This window comes from Triturus cristatus, chromosome 2_2 (assembly GCF_964204655.1).
Source record: "Triturus cristatus chromosome 2_2, aTriCri1.1, whole genome shotgun sequence".
Taxonomy (NCBI): domain Eukaryota; kingdom Metazoa; phylum Chordata; class Amphibia; order Caudata; family Salamandridae; genus Triturus; species Triturus cristatus.
The window spans coordinates 966,209,218-966,227,778 of NC_140582.1; the positions used below are offsets into that span (position 1 = coordinate 966,209,218).

The 18,561-nt window shown below is 43.1% G+C and overlaps 1 protein-coding gene across 9 annotated transcripts in view; it reads left to right on the forward strand.

Moving 5' to 3' along the window:
* PROM1 (prominin 1) overlaps positions 1-18,561 on the forward strand; it is a 675,175-nt gene that overhangs the window by 558,090 nt on the left and 98,524 nt on the right. For all 9 annotated transcript variants that reach the window (XM_085642390.1, XM_085642389.1, XM_085642385.1 and 6 more), the window contains one exon: positions 16,486-16,578. In XM_085642390.1, the coding sequence (XP_085498516.1) occupies positions 16,486-16,578 (93 nt within the window). The remainder of the gene's footprint in view (positions 1-16,485; positions 16,579-18,561) is intronic.

An 18,561-nucleotide genomic window follows, 5' to 3' on the forward strand; every position in this document is an offset into this window, starting at 1 on the left:
TTTGTAACTGGAGGGTGTGATTGTCAATATTCCTTGCATACAGCCACAGTTATCGATGAACACAGCTATGTTGTCTTTCTTTCTTGCTGTGACATTGATGCTTTTTCAATATGTTACTAAAATAGGTCATTTTCACCACTACCAAGATCTGGAAGTGGTGTTCATTTTGAAAAGCTGAACTTTTCCCATTGTGCAATTTTTTTATTTACGTCTAGTTACTTTTGATTTTGCCCGTATTTAAATGCTGTCCTTTTTTCTAGGCAGTCTTTATTGTGGGAGCTGTGCATAACCTAATATTACATTTCATTTTTCACCTCATTTTGGCCTGCTTGATACTGTACTACTAGATGTACTAAGAGGCTGGTTGCTCACAGTGGTTGGAAGTTGTATACTGACTTTTTGCAACCTTTCTGCACTTTTGCAATACGACCTATGTACTGACAGGTGGCACTGCAATATTCCCAGTCACCGGGGGTCACAGAAAGACTAGCTTAATGACATAGGGATGGTGGCCTGTGATGAATGACCGACCACCATTACTGTATTCACATTGCCAACAAGAAATATATTTTTTTAAGTAAACCATGTTCCTTAAAGGATCATGGGCTGCCTTAAAAGAATGTTTTCCCTTTGAAAACATTTAGAGGAAAGCAGGCAGTGGTCCTGTGGATCATTGCCTACTTCCCCCACAGCTGCCTAATGCAGTGTCCTTTGCGAATAAGTTTCTACCTCCTTTGACATGCTGATAACATCTCAATGATTTGCAACCACAAATGCAGCCAGATAGCATTGCTACATTTCATTGCGACTCGCTACTATTTGCAGTTCTGAATGTCATCACAAAATGTGTTTTGCAATTCAGATAGCCTTTTCTAAATTGCAAAAGGAGTTCAATACTTAGGGAAAAACCATTATGCTGTTGCAATTCCTGTAATATTCTGAGTCACAGGGTTTGCAACCGCTTTAGTGTACATGGTCTTGTTTTGCATTACTCATAAAGTCAGTGCTCTCTCTCCTCATCTGACAGGTCCTCACTTGCCATTATACACTGAGATATCCCAATGAATGGCTCCTTTTAAGCTACTACATTAGTGTATGCCATATGGAAGGAATAAAATAACCACTAGAAATGCATCCTCTCCACACCTTCCCTTTCATCTCTGTACAGTACTATACCAGGGCTCTCCAGCACCTTCAGATGGAGAAGATCTCTGCCATATAGTATTGGAAGTAGCAACGGATCAGGTACAATTCACCACTTTAATTGTACGCTTTTTCCCCTTCCATCAACCAGCTGTTCTTTTACGATATATTCACTATCATATTAATTATTCTCAACTGCAGAAATGAGCTGCTCAGCAGTGATAGCTAGACTTGTGTGGCTGGCAGTGCTCACTGAGACGCAAACATCAGTCACCACCTGGGAACAGTAATGTCTACCAACATGTTGGACCAGAGGCATTCTTTCATTGCATCACAAACATAACCCATTGAAATAGAAATGACCCCTTAGTATTCGCTACACCTCCCCTGAAACCAGGTGTGTCCTCATGCTTCTTTCAACAGAAACCATCCCCAATGACTCCTCAATTGTGCCCTTGTTTCAGTGTAAAACCCCATTACTCCTTGTGTTTGGGTAGGGGGCGTTGTCGAATACTCTTGGGGCTTTGGACACGTATATGTGCAACCTTGTATATTGCAGGGCGCAGTCACATTTGAAGTTAGATGCCTTTTATGCATACATATGACTATGGTTGGACCTACTCAGCTGCTGGTCCAAAGCCTATGCACTGGTCTCTGGTTAGTGATCAGGAGATACAGAATATATCTTTTTGTGCCTCATTCATGGCAATACACATGCCCAGTGTGTGCTTGAGAGAGTGATGACTTCAGAAAACACGCATTGGCTAAGACAGATGATTTGCTTTAATATGTTACCACATGCAAATATAGGTGTGCACAACTTCTCTGTTCTCTTTGCATGTGTTAGCACATAATGCAAAATGTCTTGCCAGTGCCTACTTTAAATGTACGTTGATGTTTCGTTAGTTGAGCATGCAGGAAAACAAACTGCATCAAATACTCATTTCGCATATTCACACCTGGAGTATCTTCTACAAGTTTCTTATTGGACTCTTAGCCTCGTCTGTGCTCTAGGCAGAAATGTTGGTTTGATCAACCTGGACTTCGGCCGGTTCAGGAAGTTTATTCAGAGTACTACATTACAGCCTATTACATAGTTCTGATATGTACTCATCTGACTGAAGATATATACTCATGTGACTGACAGGTTGTCAATCAAATACGCACGCCATGTTCCACACTCGGCTCTCTGCCAGTTTTTTCGGATCGAGCCTAAGTCGGCGTGAATGCGCTGCTCTGGCAATCTGCTGTAGTGGAGTATGGAAGAGAAGCCCCGCTCACTCTCCGCCCATATTTTTCACTGGCTTAATCCCTTGTCCTCTGTAAATGCAGGCTTCTGATTGGTTAATAGGCTTGTTAGTCCCTCCTTAGTACGACCTCGTCTTCATTTGTAACCTCCCATGGCTACTTACCCCTTACTTCTATTGTTACACGATATGTGTTATTTAGTCTGGAAGCACTATTTTCTTCAATGAGTTTCTCTCACTGCAGGCATGACATGCGCTGCTTCAGCTGGCTTTTATTAGTAACGGCGACCGAGCGTGATATTTTCAAAATGCGCGGCTTACCTAACTTGCACATTTTCATCATTAGTATTTAATTTATTTTTATTTTAAGCGAGGCACGCTTTAAAAATATAGCCGCACACCTTCCTTTCTTGTTTTTTGGCAGCCTCTGGCACGCAATAGCAACCACATGCCTTTCTTTTGATCTGCGTACCCGCCAATGGCGGTCACAAACCTTTTTTTTCTATGAGAACAGTCTTTTTTTGGGTTTCAGGAACAACAAAGAACTGAAACAGAAGATAAACTTGTGTGGCTTGTAACAAATGGAGCGTAAAATATACACAGCATATGTACACACATTAGAAAAAGGGTGACGCACCAGATTGCTTTGGATTTTTAAATAAAGGATACAAATTAATTTAAGAATAATTTCGCCATACCCTTCTGAGTATCTAGTTGGATAGAATGTGGTGGATATGCTTTAAATAATCTGCACATCAATAGTGTGTCCTTGTTGTAATAATACAATGATCCAAAACATAAGACCAAATATCAGGTGCAACCTTGGTGTCTAATACTCATCCACCTAGAACATTGATTCCTAAACTCACAGTGTGTGATGTAGGTCACATTTGAAAAAATGACACCAGAGCACAACATATATGAGTTACTTTCATCCTCTATGCATTAAGCACTCTTCAACAACACTATTACTGCATGTACAAGTAATTCAACATCGTTGGATGGCAACGTAGCTGTAGATCAATCCAATTTTTATTTTCTTTATCAAATACAACAGCCGACGCGTGTTTCGCCCCTGCGGGGCTTCCTCAAGGCTCTCTGGTAATTCAACTCAACTCTTGTATAATCAAGCAACCTGCCAATAATTTTGCTTTTCACCAAAACGTGTCTCATATCCAAAAATACTAAACCATTGTATTAGTTGACTTTGTTTGTCAAATTGTTTATTGAAGCACAAAGTATATCCGTTCAGTGGCCCAAATCTCAATGCAGTAGCATCAGATAATCACTTGGAGCCATGATAAGTTCCATCCAAGCGTTTTCCTTGTCTCAGTCTTAACGTGGGTGATTCCACGAGTTCCGATTTCCCCTTTGAGTATATTTAGCAATTAAATGTAGATTAGAATTTTAGATAGAAAGTGTACATGTGCTAAAAATATTAAAGGTTTGTTTAAAAAAACATAAACGTGTTATTGAAGACATTGACATACATTTTTACAATTTAAAAATAGTAGTTCTATCATGGTCACTCGATTATCTTGATTCAGTGGTACACGCTTTCTTGTGACAACTGACTATGGGTAGGAGCATTGCTAGAAGAGAAAGGGGTTTATTTGGTGATGAGAACGTCACTCTTGCGTCGGGAAGAGCTCGGTGCAGAATCACTTTTTTATTGGTGGAGATAGAGACGTCTTTAACCAGAGAGATAGTGGTGAGTAGATATCGGCAAGTCCTACATGCTATTGAGTGTGGCTAGTTTAGGGTATCTGTGTTTTACGGAAGCGGAAATCCTGTTATAATGCTTACGGGACCCCTGCCCACTGCACATCTACCACAGAGCCGCCGCCGGCATAGCCCCCGAACTAGGTCGGACCATCAATGCATCCCTCGAATCCGGCATCTCCCCCGACAACTGGAAGTGGGCAGAAAACAAGCCTCTTCTCAAGAAGCCCTTGGCCGACCTAACGGACCTGAAAAACAACCGGCCCATCTCTCTCCTTTCCTTTGCAGCTAAAGTCACCAAGAGATTCATCAACGCCCACCTGGCCACCTTCATCGAAGAAAACTCCATCCTCGACACCTCCCAGTCCGGCTTCTGCAGCAACCACAGCACTAAGACCGCCCTCCTCGCCGCCACCGATGACATCTGCATGCTACTTAACCAAGGCCACACCGCAGCCCTCATCCTACTAGACCTCTCCGCAGTCTTCGACACCGTCTCACACTGCACCGTCGCAGCCAGACTCCACGATGCCGGAATACGAGGAACCGCCCTCGGCTGGATCCGCTCCTTTCTCTCTGACAGAACCCAAAGGATTGGACTCCCTCCCTTCCTCTCCGAACCGACAGAGATCAACTGTGGAGTACCCCAAGGATCCTCGCTCAGTCCCACACTTTTCAACATCTACATGGCCCCTCTCGCCTGGGCATGGGCTCAGCATAGTATCTTACGCCAACAACACCCAGCTTATCCTCTCTCTCACGAAGAACCCCGACAACACCAGACTCAGCTTTCAAGAAAGAATGAAAGACGTTGCAGCCTAGATGAACAACAGTTGCCTAAAACTGAACTTGGAAAAGACCGAGGTCCTCATCCTTGGTCCCTCCCCCATGGCGTGGGACAGCTCCTGGTGGCCCCCTGTCCATGGAAACCCACCCACCCTGACAGACCACGCCCGGACCCTCTGCATCATCCTATACTCCTCCCTTACCATGATCCACCAGATCAACGCCGTTGCATCGACTTGCTTCAACTCCCTCCGCATCCTACGCAAGACCTTCGAGTGGATCCCCCCACAAATGCAGAAAGACTGTCACCCACGCACTTGTAACCAGCAGACTGGACTACGGTAATGCCCTCTACACAGGAATCAACAAAATCCTACTACACAAACTCCAAACCATCCAGAACACCGCTGCCAGATTCGTCCTCAGAACTCCACGACACGAGCACCTGACCCCGCACCTACAAGTCCTCCACTGGCTCCCCATTGAGAAGAGAGTAACCTTCAAGCTACTCACCCACGCCTACAAATCCCTCTGCAAGATCGGACCCAAGTACCTCAACGAAAGAGTCACCATCCACGTACCCAATAGGAATCTCCACTAGGCCGACCTCGCCCTGGCAGAGACCTCACGCATCCGCAGAACCAGAGCAGGCAGAAGAGCCTTCTCCTACCTTGCAGCAAAGACCTGGAACGAGCTCCCAGTCATCATCAGACGCTCCCCATCTCTGCACACCTTCAAGAAGAACCTCAAGACCTGGCTCTTTGACTGACCTGGAGCTACACCCCCCCACCCCCAGCGTCTTGAGACCCTCTCGGGTGAGTAGCGCACTTTATAAACCCTGATTGATTGATTGTGCAGTCTCCTACTACTGTTTTGCGAGAGCTACGTTACGCTTATAGAATCCTCAGATTTGCCTTCCTGCATGCCGCCGGCTTTTAGGGGTTTGCCGGTATGGTTTTTTAAGTGTTCTTAGCGCTCTTTGTTTTGAAGTGTTTTTAGCCTTCTTTTGTTTTTAACAAACTTGTTACTGCCCGCACTTGCACATTAGCACTTTACCGCCCATTTATCATCCCCTCCAGGCTTTTTACGCCGATTGTACGGAGGAAAGTCCAGCCCTATTACACACTTCCGGGGCCGCACTTCTGCCCCGGTTAGCATTCCAGCCTCCAGTGACACCTATTAAGGTGCAGGCTGGAGCGGACCCGTAGCGGTCTCCTACTGCTGTTTTGCGAAAGCTACGTTACGCTTATAGAAGCCTCAGATTCGCCTTTCTGCATACCGCCAGCTTTTAGGGGCTTGCTGGTATGGTTTTTTAAGTGTTCTTAGCGCTCTTTGTTTTTAAGTGTTTTTAGCCTTCCTATGTTTTTAACAAACTTGTTACTGCCCGCACTTGCACATTAGCACTTTACCACCCATTTATCATCCCCTCCAGGCTTCCCCTGTTCGCCGCGGCTTATGCCAATTTTGAGGAGGAAAGTCTAGCCCTATTGCACTCTTCTGGGGCCGCACTTCCGCCTACGGTTAGTGTTTCAGCCTCCAGTGACACCTATTTAGGTGCAGGCTGGAGTGGACACGCAGTGGTCTCCTGCTGCTGTTTTGCGAGAGCTACGTTATGCTTATAGAAGCCTCAGATTCGCCTTCCTGCATACCGCCGACTTTTAGGGGCTTGCCGGTATGGATTTTTAAGTGTTCTAGGCGCTCTTTGTTTTTAAGTGTTTTTAGCCTTCCTATGTTTTTAACAAACTTGTTACTGCCCGCACTTGCACATTAGCACTTTACCACCCATTTATTATCCACTCCAGGCTTCCCCGGTCCGCTGCGGCTTACGCCGATTGTGCGGAGGGAAGTCCAGCCCTATTCCACACTTCCGGGGCTACAATTCCACCCCAGTTAGCGTTACATTCTCCAGTGACACCTATTTAGGTGCAGGCTGGAGTGGACGCGCGCAGCAGGCGCGCCGCTGGTGCGCACAAAGCGCACCAAAGGCAAGTCTGTCTGCGCCCGTCCATGCCTGGACCGGGCCTAGGGCCAGAATCCCTGGACCTAACACCAAATTAAAGCCCAATTTAAGTTACTCATGGCAGAGCCTACACGCACTTGGTCAGCCTAGGGATAAGTCCTGTAACCTGTTCACCTGTGAGGAGCTGTCAATATTAGAACACCCTCAATGTTCAGGATGTCGCTTTAGAATTCCTAAGATCTTTCAGATGAAGCAAAAATCAGGTAAAATCTCGGATAATTCAGGCCTGACAAATACTGAACTGCAGCTAGCTCTCATCAACGCTAGGTCCTTGATAAACCATAAATATGAATTTTACGACTTTATCCTCGACAACAAGTTGGATGTATTGTTCGTTACGGAAACCTGGGGCAAAGACACTTCAGATCCTGACTTCAATATCGCAGTTCCGCATGGATATAAAGTGTTTAGAAATGATAGACAACTAAAAAAGCGGGGGGGGGGGGGCTTGCGCTAATTCACAAGAGCAAACTTGCCTCGCATTGTTCAATAATAGCCACGTTAGACTGCAGGGCCCGTCTTTGTAAAATCACTCCTCAAGAGCAAGAGACATTCAGAGGACTTTTGATCTATCGTCCACCAGGTCCTAGAAGCAGCTTTCTGGCCAATTTTCATTCATTATTAGAGTTGGGTCTTCAATCCAAATTTTTCACCATTTTAGGTGATATGAACTTTCATCTTGAATCATCAGCAGATAAAGATACGCAGAAGCTCCTCGATATTACATCTGAAGTAGGACTCCAGCAGCTTATTCAATACCCCACGCATCTAGCGGGTCATACCTTAGATGGACTGTTCACTAACAATTCAGCCATTTCCAATCAATCCAAACTCCCCTTAACCTGGTCTGATCACTATGCCATTCTTTTCAGATACAATCTGCCTCGATCAAAGCCTACTAATATCTCTAACATCAAGCATTTGGGGAGATCTTGGCATAAAATTGACCCGGGCGTTTTGGAAAGCCAGCTAGTACAAAGCCTACCAGATCTTGAATCAGATGTAGAGGCCTCAGCCAGTAAGTATAATGCCTGGCTGGAGTCCAACTTTGCTAAACTAGCACCTATCGCAGTGATTAACAATAATAGAAAGACCCCTGGTTTTCTGAAGCTTTAAGATTGGATAAGCAAGCATGTAGGAGGCAAGAAAGAATTTGGTGCAAAAATTATGAAGCATCAGAAAAAGAGCTCTACAAATCCTTGTTGGCAGACTATAAAAAAAAATGTATTGCTGAGAAAAGTCAATACTATACGTTGCAAATAGAGAAGGCTGGTAACACCTGCAAAGAACTCTTTAAAACCATAAAGAACTGGACTACAGTTAGAACAGATAATCCCACTAACCGTAGTCAAGATTTTTGCAACACACTTGCTCACGCATTCAAGTTAAAGGTGGATCAAATATATGACCAGTTTGCCAACTACAAAGCAAACACCAATGTTATAGAACAGGAAGCAGAAATTAAAATGTCATTTTTAAATTTACCCTGACTTCTTCGTCCCAAACAGAGAGGTTTCTTTCGGTGGCCAAATCCAGATCCCCGGACGATCTGTTCTAGCAAGGATTTTTTCCCACTATTTGGAAACAGGCTTGCATTTTGCCGCTTTAAAAAAAATCTAACTTGGATATAATGGATTCGGCCAATTACCGGCCCATTGCAAGACTCCCTCTTCCAGCAAACATTATTGAGAAAATAATAAATGCTGAACTTTCCAATTTTATCACAGACAATCAAATCCTAGACCAGAGTCGGTTTGGATTCCGAGCGAATCATACTACTGAGACGGCTCTGATAAAGACCACGGAGGAAATTAGCAGGGCATTGGATGGCGGAGGGTCGGTGGCGCTTATTCTCCTCGACCTATCCATGGCATTTGATCATACACTTCTGGTCCAACAACTTAAAAACATAGGTGTGGAAGGAAAGGCTCTTTCCCTTTTTACGTTGTTTTTATCAGCCAGAACACAAACAGTTCATCTGGGCGAGTTTAAGTTTGCATCTTTTGTCTTGCCTTGTGGGGTTCCGCAAGGCTCTTCATTGAGCCCCACGCTTTTTAAAATGTATGTTTCCGAACTCGCCCCTCTGATTAGGAGTATTGATGTAATCCCGACTTTTTATGCCAATGACACCCAGTTGGTGATTTCAACGGTGGACAAGGACGTCAATTACTCTCTTAAATTACATGACTGTATGATCGCACTGAGCAACTGGATGAGTAGGCACTGCTTGAAGCTGAACTCAAACAAAACTGAGGTGGTGTTGTTTGGAAACTTTACTCCACCGTTATCGCGAGCTTGGTGGCCAGATACCCTTGGCCCCCTTCCGACACCAGTAACCAAGGCAAAAAATCTGGGGGGTCATCATAGACGAGAAACTTAATTTTAAAACTCAGGTCTCTAAGGTTGTGTCCTCCTCATAGCTTACAATCAGAACACTACCTTTCATACCCAAAACACCAGAAAAACGGTGATGACCTCCCTGGTGTTATCAAAATTGGATTACTGTAATGGTCTATATTCTAATCTTCAATCCAATTTACTCAGAAGATTGCAGGCTGTGCAGAATGCCGCAGCCAGATTAATCCTGGCCGTTCCCAAATATCAGTCTATTAGATTAGGTATTCAGGAACTGCACTGGCTACCAGTGGATCAGCGTGTGAAATTCAAGGCTCTCTGCGCTGTTCACAAGGCACTGTATAGAGAAGGTCCACAATTCCTCTGGGACTTTTTCAGTTGGTACTCTCCCAATAGACCGCTGCGCTCGGCTGGTGCCAACTTGATGCCCACCCCTAGATTTAAAAGGGTGAATTGGGGTGGGAGGAGTTTCAGCTACAATACCATCAAGGAATGGAACTCCCTTCCACCTTATCTTATAAGGACTGCTTCTCTTCTTGAGTTTAGGAAACTACTCAAGAGGTGACTGTTTAGAATATAACTTCTTAACCTCGGGAATCTACTCATGATGTGGCTCTTTTAGAAACTAGCTCTTCCTGAGAGTTTGTAGAACCAAAAGCGCCTAGACACCTATGGGTATTAGTGCGCTATACTAGTTATAATAACATAACATAACATTGATTGATACAATAAGGGATAAAGCATCAGGCAGTGTTTGTCGTTCCTGCCTCTCATTAATGGATTAGCAAGAGCGGCATTAGTGTCAGCCCAAGAAAATGCCCCAACTTCTTGTTGGTATTAACATTAAGTGCTGTTCAGTTGACCCTTCATGCCTCTAGGCTTTGGTGCCTGCTGGGCCTTTGATACATACTTTCCTGAGCCTGGGCCAGTCCATACGAACTGCGCTTTGAAGTTATTTGTGCAAACGCTCTGTTTTACAACCACATGGATAAAATAGATGGAAGCGTGATTTGGCCTAGCATTAACACGGGCTCACAGTCAACAATGCCATCCTCCCCTCCCCTCCGCCGCACTGTAAACATCAGCACAGCACCCGTTCCACAAACACCATGCTTTAACTTTTTTGTGTCGTATTATTTGTTTAAGTAGCAGTGCTACTTTACATTCACTCGATTTCACACTCCTAATGAATGCTATTCTGAACGTGGTTTTGTTTTGCTTTTATTGTCGCGGATGGCATCCGTGGGAGTTCATGTGTACCATAATCAGATGAAGCTTGAAAACTGTCCATAGTTAATTAGGAAAAGAACTGTGTACGAGGAAAGCGCGGATGCATGTTAGTTCATTCTAATCTTATGGTTTTTCCCTGGTGAAGGCACACATTGTTAATGAAAATGATGTGACCTTTATACTGGAAGCACCTGAGTAGCACTGAGGTCTAATAGCAGTAATGTCATTATATACAAATATTTTCCAATATGACACATGATAACACAGCAGACTGCAGCAGCTAAACTCACCAGCTCAAAGCGCTAGAAAGAGGAAGCGATAACCATAAATCCAATTGGTCTACCAGGGTAGGGCTTAAGTCCGATCACACAGTTTTGTCATCAGTTTCTTTCTCAACACACAGAAGTTTTACATTTCAGCTGAAACGGAGGGTGGGTGTTTAATACATTTACCATATAGTTAAACAAGCATTGCCATAGCCAATAGGTCTCGCCTTTGGGACTTTGTAAGTGGGTGCCTCTGAGGAACCGAGAGCTTGAAGAAACAAAATCGGTAAATAAAAATAAACAAATCAGCCATGCACTTTAAACATAATAATTTTCTTGCAAAGCAACAACAAAAAATACACGCTATTACTGCACATCCCTTGCCTTACGTTATAGCGAAAGCCATTTAATAATATTTCACAGTCTGCAACAAGCCATCCAGCATTTGATGAAGCACTGTCAAGGCCTTCAAGAACTATGCATTCGCTCCAAAATCCTTCCATGCGACCCAACATGCAAAGGCAACGGAAAACGCTATTCGTTCATTTGGTCTTTAGTTATACCCGACATTAAAATTTCACTCTAATCAACAGTAAATGAAAAAATAAATTACAAAAAAGTACCAAAGCGCTCCACATTCACGCAGATTATTTTCTCAAGCCCAGTCACCGGAGAGGGCATCATATGCCAGACACTATTTTATAATGAGAGAGGAATTGGGGTGAACAGACAGGTTGATAAATACGGCTGGACAAGGGGTAAATTACCTGCATCTTCAGGATATTCATTCATTAAATGAGCTTCCGAGCCCTCGGAAAAGGCAGTGGTTTCAGCGGCTGAGGTTTTAAGTTTGTGACAGGCTCCGCTAAATCTTTCCAATTACCGTCAGACGTTCCAAGCCAATGCCCATGCATCCAACACCTGACACTATTTTTGAGGAAACATCCTGTCAGAAAAGCTCTTGCTACAATAAATATGATTCTGTAAAGGGATAGGCTCGCCAATAGCAGAAAAATGGAGAGACGAGTGGTCGTGGAACAGTATCTTCGGATCCATCGCTTCATCGAGGGCCTGATTCACAAAGGAAAACTTACACTTTCATGTACATTTACGATTGTTTGCTATTCACAATGGGATTTATGAGCAGTATCTTTACGAGAGCCGAGTCCTGGCATATTAAAAAGTATAGGTATTTTATGTGCGGAGACTCCGCAGTCCTAAAGTAAATCCCTTTTGAATAACAAACAATCGTAAACTGATACGAAAGTGTAAGTTTACCTTTGAGAACCAGGCTTTCAGTGTGTGATCCTGGGCAAACCCTCTACTGCTCCCCTTTCGTCATATAGTGGAACTGTGCAACACAGGGACTTCTCTGACAACCCCATCTGTGTCAGATCACACCCAGCCCCTAACCTTAGCCAAGACAATAATCAAGAGTTTCTCCAGTAGGGGGTAGCATGCAGTGCGGTGAAGCACACCCCGGTCCAACATAGCGCAGTTAAGAGTAAACTGGCAGGCAGATACTAATCCTGCATGTGGGTTTCTTTATAGGGCCTAACAAGGTAGGAGCAAAACAGCAAAAGAAACCGAGATGACAAACCAACCTCACTCGCATCACTGAGCGAGCCTGCTCTCTTCGTCACTACCTGTAATATTCGCTTTATCTCTTGCCTTGTCACGTTTGATTCAACTCTTCTTGTCACTTGCCTGTCCCTCTCTTATCTGATTATTCAGACAGAACAGTCTACCCTTAAATCAGCTAGGTATCGCTGGCCATAACACCTCCTGGAGAGCCCCACTCCCCCTTAATCCCAGGAGGATTCCGCCCAAGAGAACAGGGCTCATTGTTTCAACTGCTGCACTGTTACCTAATGAACTGTAGTAGTTCTTTGAAATACCCACACTGTCCCAAACATGAACTGCAGTAGTTCTGGGACGTGTCAGCGCTATCTCATAAACTGAGAGCTGTGGTTCTAAGAAATGCCGGCATTGCCCCATAAATGGGCAGCAGTGGTGCTCAGAACTGCTGCACTGTCCTATAATTTACTGCAACAATTCTGTGAAGTACAGCATTGTCCCATAAATGGACTGCAGTGAAGTAAAGAACTGTCCCATGAAAAATATGGCGGCCCTGGCGGTACCAAAACTGTCCCAATGATAAGGATGGGCCTCGATCTGCAACGATCTCCTCGCAGTGCCCGATCCCCACTAAAACAAGAGGTAAACCTGCCACTGACGGCTCTCTGTACTCGGTTCTGGGCAGGAGTAAACACAGCCCAGGTGAGAGCTGAAAGGGGGCGCTGGCTGCCCTGAACATCGCCCTGTCCCATTACACGGGTGAAGCTCCACGGTGGCGCGGCTTCAAATTGTGGCTGAGTGCAAAGCCGTGCCCTCTAAACTGGTTACGCGTAATCTTATCATACAAACAAGGCCACTGCGATGTATGCAATAATGGCATTAGTGAATATTTATATCCCACACTCTCCAGGCGCACTGTTAATATAATTAATCGGCTATTAATGAGAGGCCTGAAATGTCATCTTCTGGCCACTCTTGCAATCACTGGGAAAAAAAGCTACTTTTAAAAAGCCGCCACTCTGCCCAGGCAATTTGAAATTAATGTAATTATTGGAGGAAAGCATACTGTTTCCATTTCTTCCCACAATGCCGCTCCTGCTTCTGCAACCGCTGGTGTAATTCTGACACTGATAGGGCCTGCAGCAAGCTGCGCCTGCCCCCTTTCAGGTGAATTTGAGATGTGGCTGTGCAGGGTTTCCTCTGCATGGACCACTTAAGCTTCCTGTTACTGGGCATCTTCAAGTTTTAACATCCTTAAAGCAGCACATCACACGCATATACAAAGGATTACCAAATAAGGTAAAACTCGTCACTGATTGTTGAACGCCTTTGAAAGAAGTCCATCCCTGGATGAATAAAGACACATTTTATAGGGTCACTACATTTAGTCTATCATCCTGAGCCTTTATAAGAATCATTGAAGGTGAAAAAAAGCGTATTTTCCATGCTGGAATGTTGCCAAGATAACGATCAGGGAGGAATGCAGCTGGCACAATGCGCGCCGCTGCTCGCTCCCGAGACCCCTGGCCATGGGAGTGAAAGTTTTGAGGAAAGGCAGGACATGCACCCGTCTTTGGCCATTTGCGTGCTTTCATCATTGAAAGAGACACGCAAAGGCCTATGGGATGTGTAGAAGGAGGCAGACCCACACAGAGAAGTCTCTTGGAAGTCTGAAGTGATTCCAAGAGGCCCTCTCCTAGGGCAGCGCATGCGCACTGCGCTAGGCGAGACCTAAAAAAAAACCTTCTGAGTGAGCAGGGAAGGCTGAACAGTTAGTTAAGCGTGAAAACCATGGTCGCAGTTTGAGAGCTGGGATTGGAGCTTGTTTTTAAGCTTCCACAGGTCAGACCCTTCAAGGAGAGAAACCATTGTCACAGGCTTCCACTGAATCTAGTGCTACACCGTACCAGGGGCAAACCTTGTAAAGAAATACACAATACTTAGTTGCACCTTGGCCTGAGATTTAAAAAAACGTGTTTACAGTATTAACACATACAGTCCGTGTATATAAATATAGGCAGTAAACATATTTAATCATAGAACCTAAGCAGAAAGGGTTTGATCCATGCATTGAGATAGACTTTTTCCATGTAAAAGAAGCCCTCTGTTACACCATTTTCATATAGTGTATTAGCCATTATTCACAAAAGCCACTCCGTACTGTTTGATGCTTGAGAGCCAGTTGATGTGGTGTGCATTCTAGAGGGATTCCTTAGTGGAGATCTAATGTTCGTGTCAGTTTCACAAACCATTTCTTCCTGTGATTCAGATGTCAGTTTGCTCTGTTTGTGTCTGTTTACATGTCACTTGACTACCCTCATTCCATACACATGGAGTGTTCTCGAGGTGTTGTGCGAAGTTCCTTTAAAATGGAAATGTCACTTCACCTCCGAATGAGCTAGGATGGTTGCACAGTGGCATGTATTATCTTAACTAATTAATCATATTCACAGGCAAGCATTACCTGGTTGGTGCATGTCATACGACTTCTGCACATTTAGGTCCAATGGTAATACAAAACTTAATTTCCCGATTTATATGTGGCTTTATGTCTGGCAAAGTAGGCGTGGTCTTTTCTCAGGATTGTTAAGCGACTCGTTAATTGATATTACCTGTAGCACCAATCCTACCAAATATCTACGTTTTATTGGTATGTTTGGAACTGAATTAGTTGCTTACTCTCCCTTAACTTAAGTTAATCTTCTTGAATTGTAATGGGTATACAGTGGCTGTTTTCCCTTTGATTGTCCATCACAGTTTTTTCCAGGTGGCCGAGTTGTTACTTGATAGCATTTTGCAGAGAAATGCTGTGTTTCTTTCATGCAACATCCATAAAAAACCTTTCTTTTACATCTAAATAGGACCTGACATGAGAAATGGGAGGGTGTCACAGATTATTTCCAGTAATATTAGTCACCTGCTACTGTTAAAATATTGAAAACACAACACTATCCACAACATGCCACATGATTACACTCCACACAATTATAAAACCACACCACGCCATACATAATTCTACACAACAGCACACAATTCAGCCCCACACAATTCACCACACAGTATAATTACACTCCACATAATACCTCTCAACACCACATAATTCACACCCACATTATTGCACTCTGCTCCATACCACATAAATACAAACCACATAAATCCAGTCTATGCCACTTAGCAACACTCCACATAAATACACTCTACACAATGCCACATAATACCACTCAACACAGTTTTCACTCAATGCCACACACTTCCATGCCACACAATTCAATTCTACACATTTCCATTCCACACCACATAATTTAGCAAACCACATAATTCAACTCAACAACACATTTACACAACACACCACATACATCCAATCCACACCCCAACATTACACATCATGCCACAAACTTTAGCAGCACACCACATAAATAAACTCCACTGCATACCACTCCACAACACACAATAACATTCCAAATAATTAGATCCCATGACACACAATCCCAATCCACATAATTCCAGCACACTTAATACCACATAATTACTATCCACATAATTCTACTGCACACTTTGACATATTATTCCAGTACAAAAATCCACTCCACACCACACAATTCCCCTATGCACAATTCCACAACTAACGATTCCAATCCAACTCACATATTAACCCTCCACACCACATATATTCAATCCAAAAATAAAACGTTTAAGTAAAAAACATTGTCATTTACAACGTCAGTAGCTCTAACTCACAAATGCTAGACCTATTTGCATTGCAAATGCTTGTTATAATGATATGTGAATAGGTGACACAATGCACGGTGGCTTGTGTCAGCACATATTCAGGATGCAGTGTAGGCAAATGCGATTCTTTTAGAATGTGATCCGGATGGAAATCGCTTGGAGCATGAGAAGTCAAGTGAGCACGATGGTGTATTAATTCACTTCGTCACAAACCCTTCCTCGTCCCTCTACTGCCCAAAGGTAAACACAGGCTGCTAATACTGCCTAGATTGTGGTAAAATATGAAGGGCTGTTGATTACTGATGTGGCCATACATTCATAAGGACTGTTTCAATACCATTCTTTTCAAAAGTAATGTTCAAATATGCATTTTTTAAAAAAATATCTGAATTGTAAATATTATTTGCAGCCAAAAGGAGCACTCGGAAACGCCCTGAAAGGCCATGCAAACAGCATTCGGACGATACATCTCCAGCAAGTTGTCCCACTAGAACAGTCGATGGTAAGATATTAACAAAAGTACTAGTAGTCTTTTTACAAGATTTCTGCACTAATTAACACATTTTTGAGTAAGACAAATGTAATAGTCACTATTTTTCCATTTGTTGTTTATTGAAATGTGTACCTGCCTTTGCAATTGTACAGAGCAAGTAATATTTTCTTTTGCATGCCTCTAAAACTGCGCCGGGCTCACTGTGCCACTGGATTCAAGTTAATACTGGCCGGTCCTAGGATGCTTGTTTCCGGTCCAGGGAGGGCCTGGCTTGGCAATTCGGGCTGGACTGTTCCCCATGAGGCACAGGGTCAAGACTGATTTGCATATGGCCAGGTCTAAACTGGGATGGCATGGTGAGCAAAAATATGAGGAATTTAACCCAGATCTCGTGACTGGGGGTGAATGTTTTGATTTGTTCTGCATTCTGTCCTTCAACTGTGTGTCTTTTGCTCTAAAACTGCAAAAGCTTAATGATTCAGAAATGATTGTTGTCTTCAGAACAGTCATTTCAGAATCATGGAGCTTTTTGAAACCTAACTTGCCGTGTTGATTAACATTGGAATTATGGTAGCATTTTACATGTTATTTTTTAAATTGCAACTTGTTAGTGTAGTGAAAATTTAATATGCCATTTGATATTGGTTTAGTCTCTGAAGAAATGTCTAATTAATTTTTGCCTTTCGAGTTGTTTTGTATTATTAATGCGGTTTAGAAGCACCACACTGTATATGAAATTGTAAGAAACCTACAAAACACAAGATGAAAACGTTTGCTTTATCTGCAGCACATTAGAAGTCTTTAGAATTATTTTACCGCTGCGGTGCACCCCATAATGCCATACCTTTGTACAAAGACAGTAGCAAAATCAAAGATATTCAAATTGACTTACTGAACAATATATTTCTGGCCAATTTATTGAACGCGCTTCACACATATATTACAGAAAATGCTAGAAAATAAAGATAATTTATGGCTAAAAGATATAACACACACACATGCACACACAAACGCACACCAGGCCAGCGATAATAAATGTGACCCAATAACACAGATTATTTCAATAAGTGTGTTAATAAACATATTCATACATTTACTACTGCAGCACAAAGGTAAAATGCTATAATATTACCACAATACTGGGTAACTGGCTTGAGAAAACATTGAGTAATGGCTCAGATTCAATTCCCAAAACAGTTTACAGAAAGCCACTTGGGCCAAAATGCCTACTTATTGTGATTCTATTTCATTGTACAGATTAAAACCCTTATTTTCTAATTCTAATACTAAATGTTATATGTTTAAAACTAGTGTACATGAAAACATAACTGCATGACATATAGTATACATGCAGAGAATAGTGTATTATTATTGTTGATGGGGGGAAGGGCCATCTTGACCCTCTTGAGCTTTGTGTCTTGTGAGTTATGACTCTCTCCACACTAAACAATTGCGATACATAGCATTCTGTATGTGTGTACACACCCACATATGTAATACTAATTTCAGATACAAATTTTACTCTGCCAATAAACCCACCTGCTTAAATGAGCATTCTTTCTCACATAAGTTCACCTTCAACCTGACGTCTTATGTGAGAGTCTCTCACTCTGATGTCATACTGTTCTATTTTGATGGGGGCATTTCCTTACCCTCTATAATGTGGTAAAATTCAGGTTCAGAAACTGGAAGATTTTACTTGATTGACTGATAGAATCTGCTTCTTCAGGTCAGAGTATCATGACACCACCATGAGTGTGCCCCTAGTATCTTCTTTGGCTCCCGAAGAGCATATAGGCTCTTTATATCAAGGGAGATCCCCCATGCCTATGGGCTTCACATAGTGGGCCAAGACAGTTTCAATATCTTCCATCAAGTCTAGACTCCATCTGAATAGGGACACCCAAGATCCATACCACTGTTCCTCATTTCAGATTGACTAGCACTTCTGTTTTGGAGTTAATGTGCGATATAGTTTTAGCTAGACGTCTC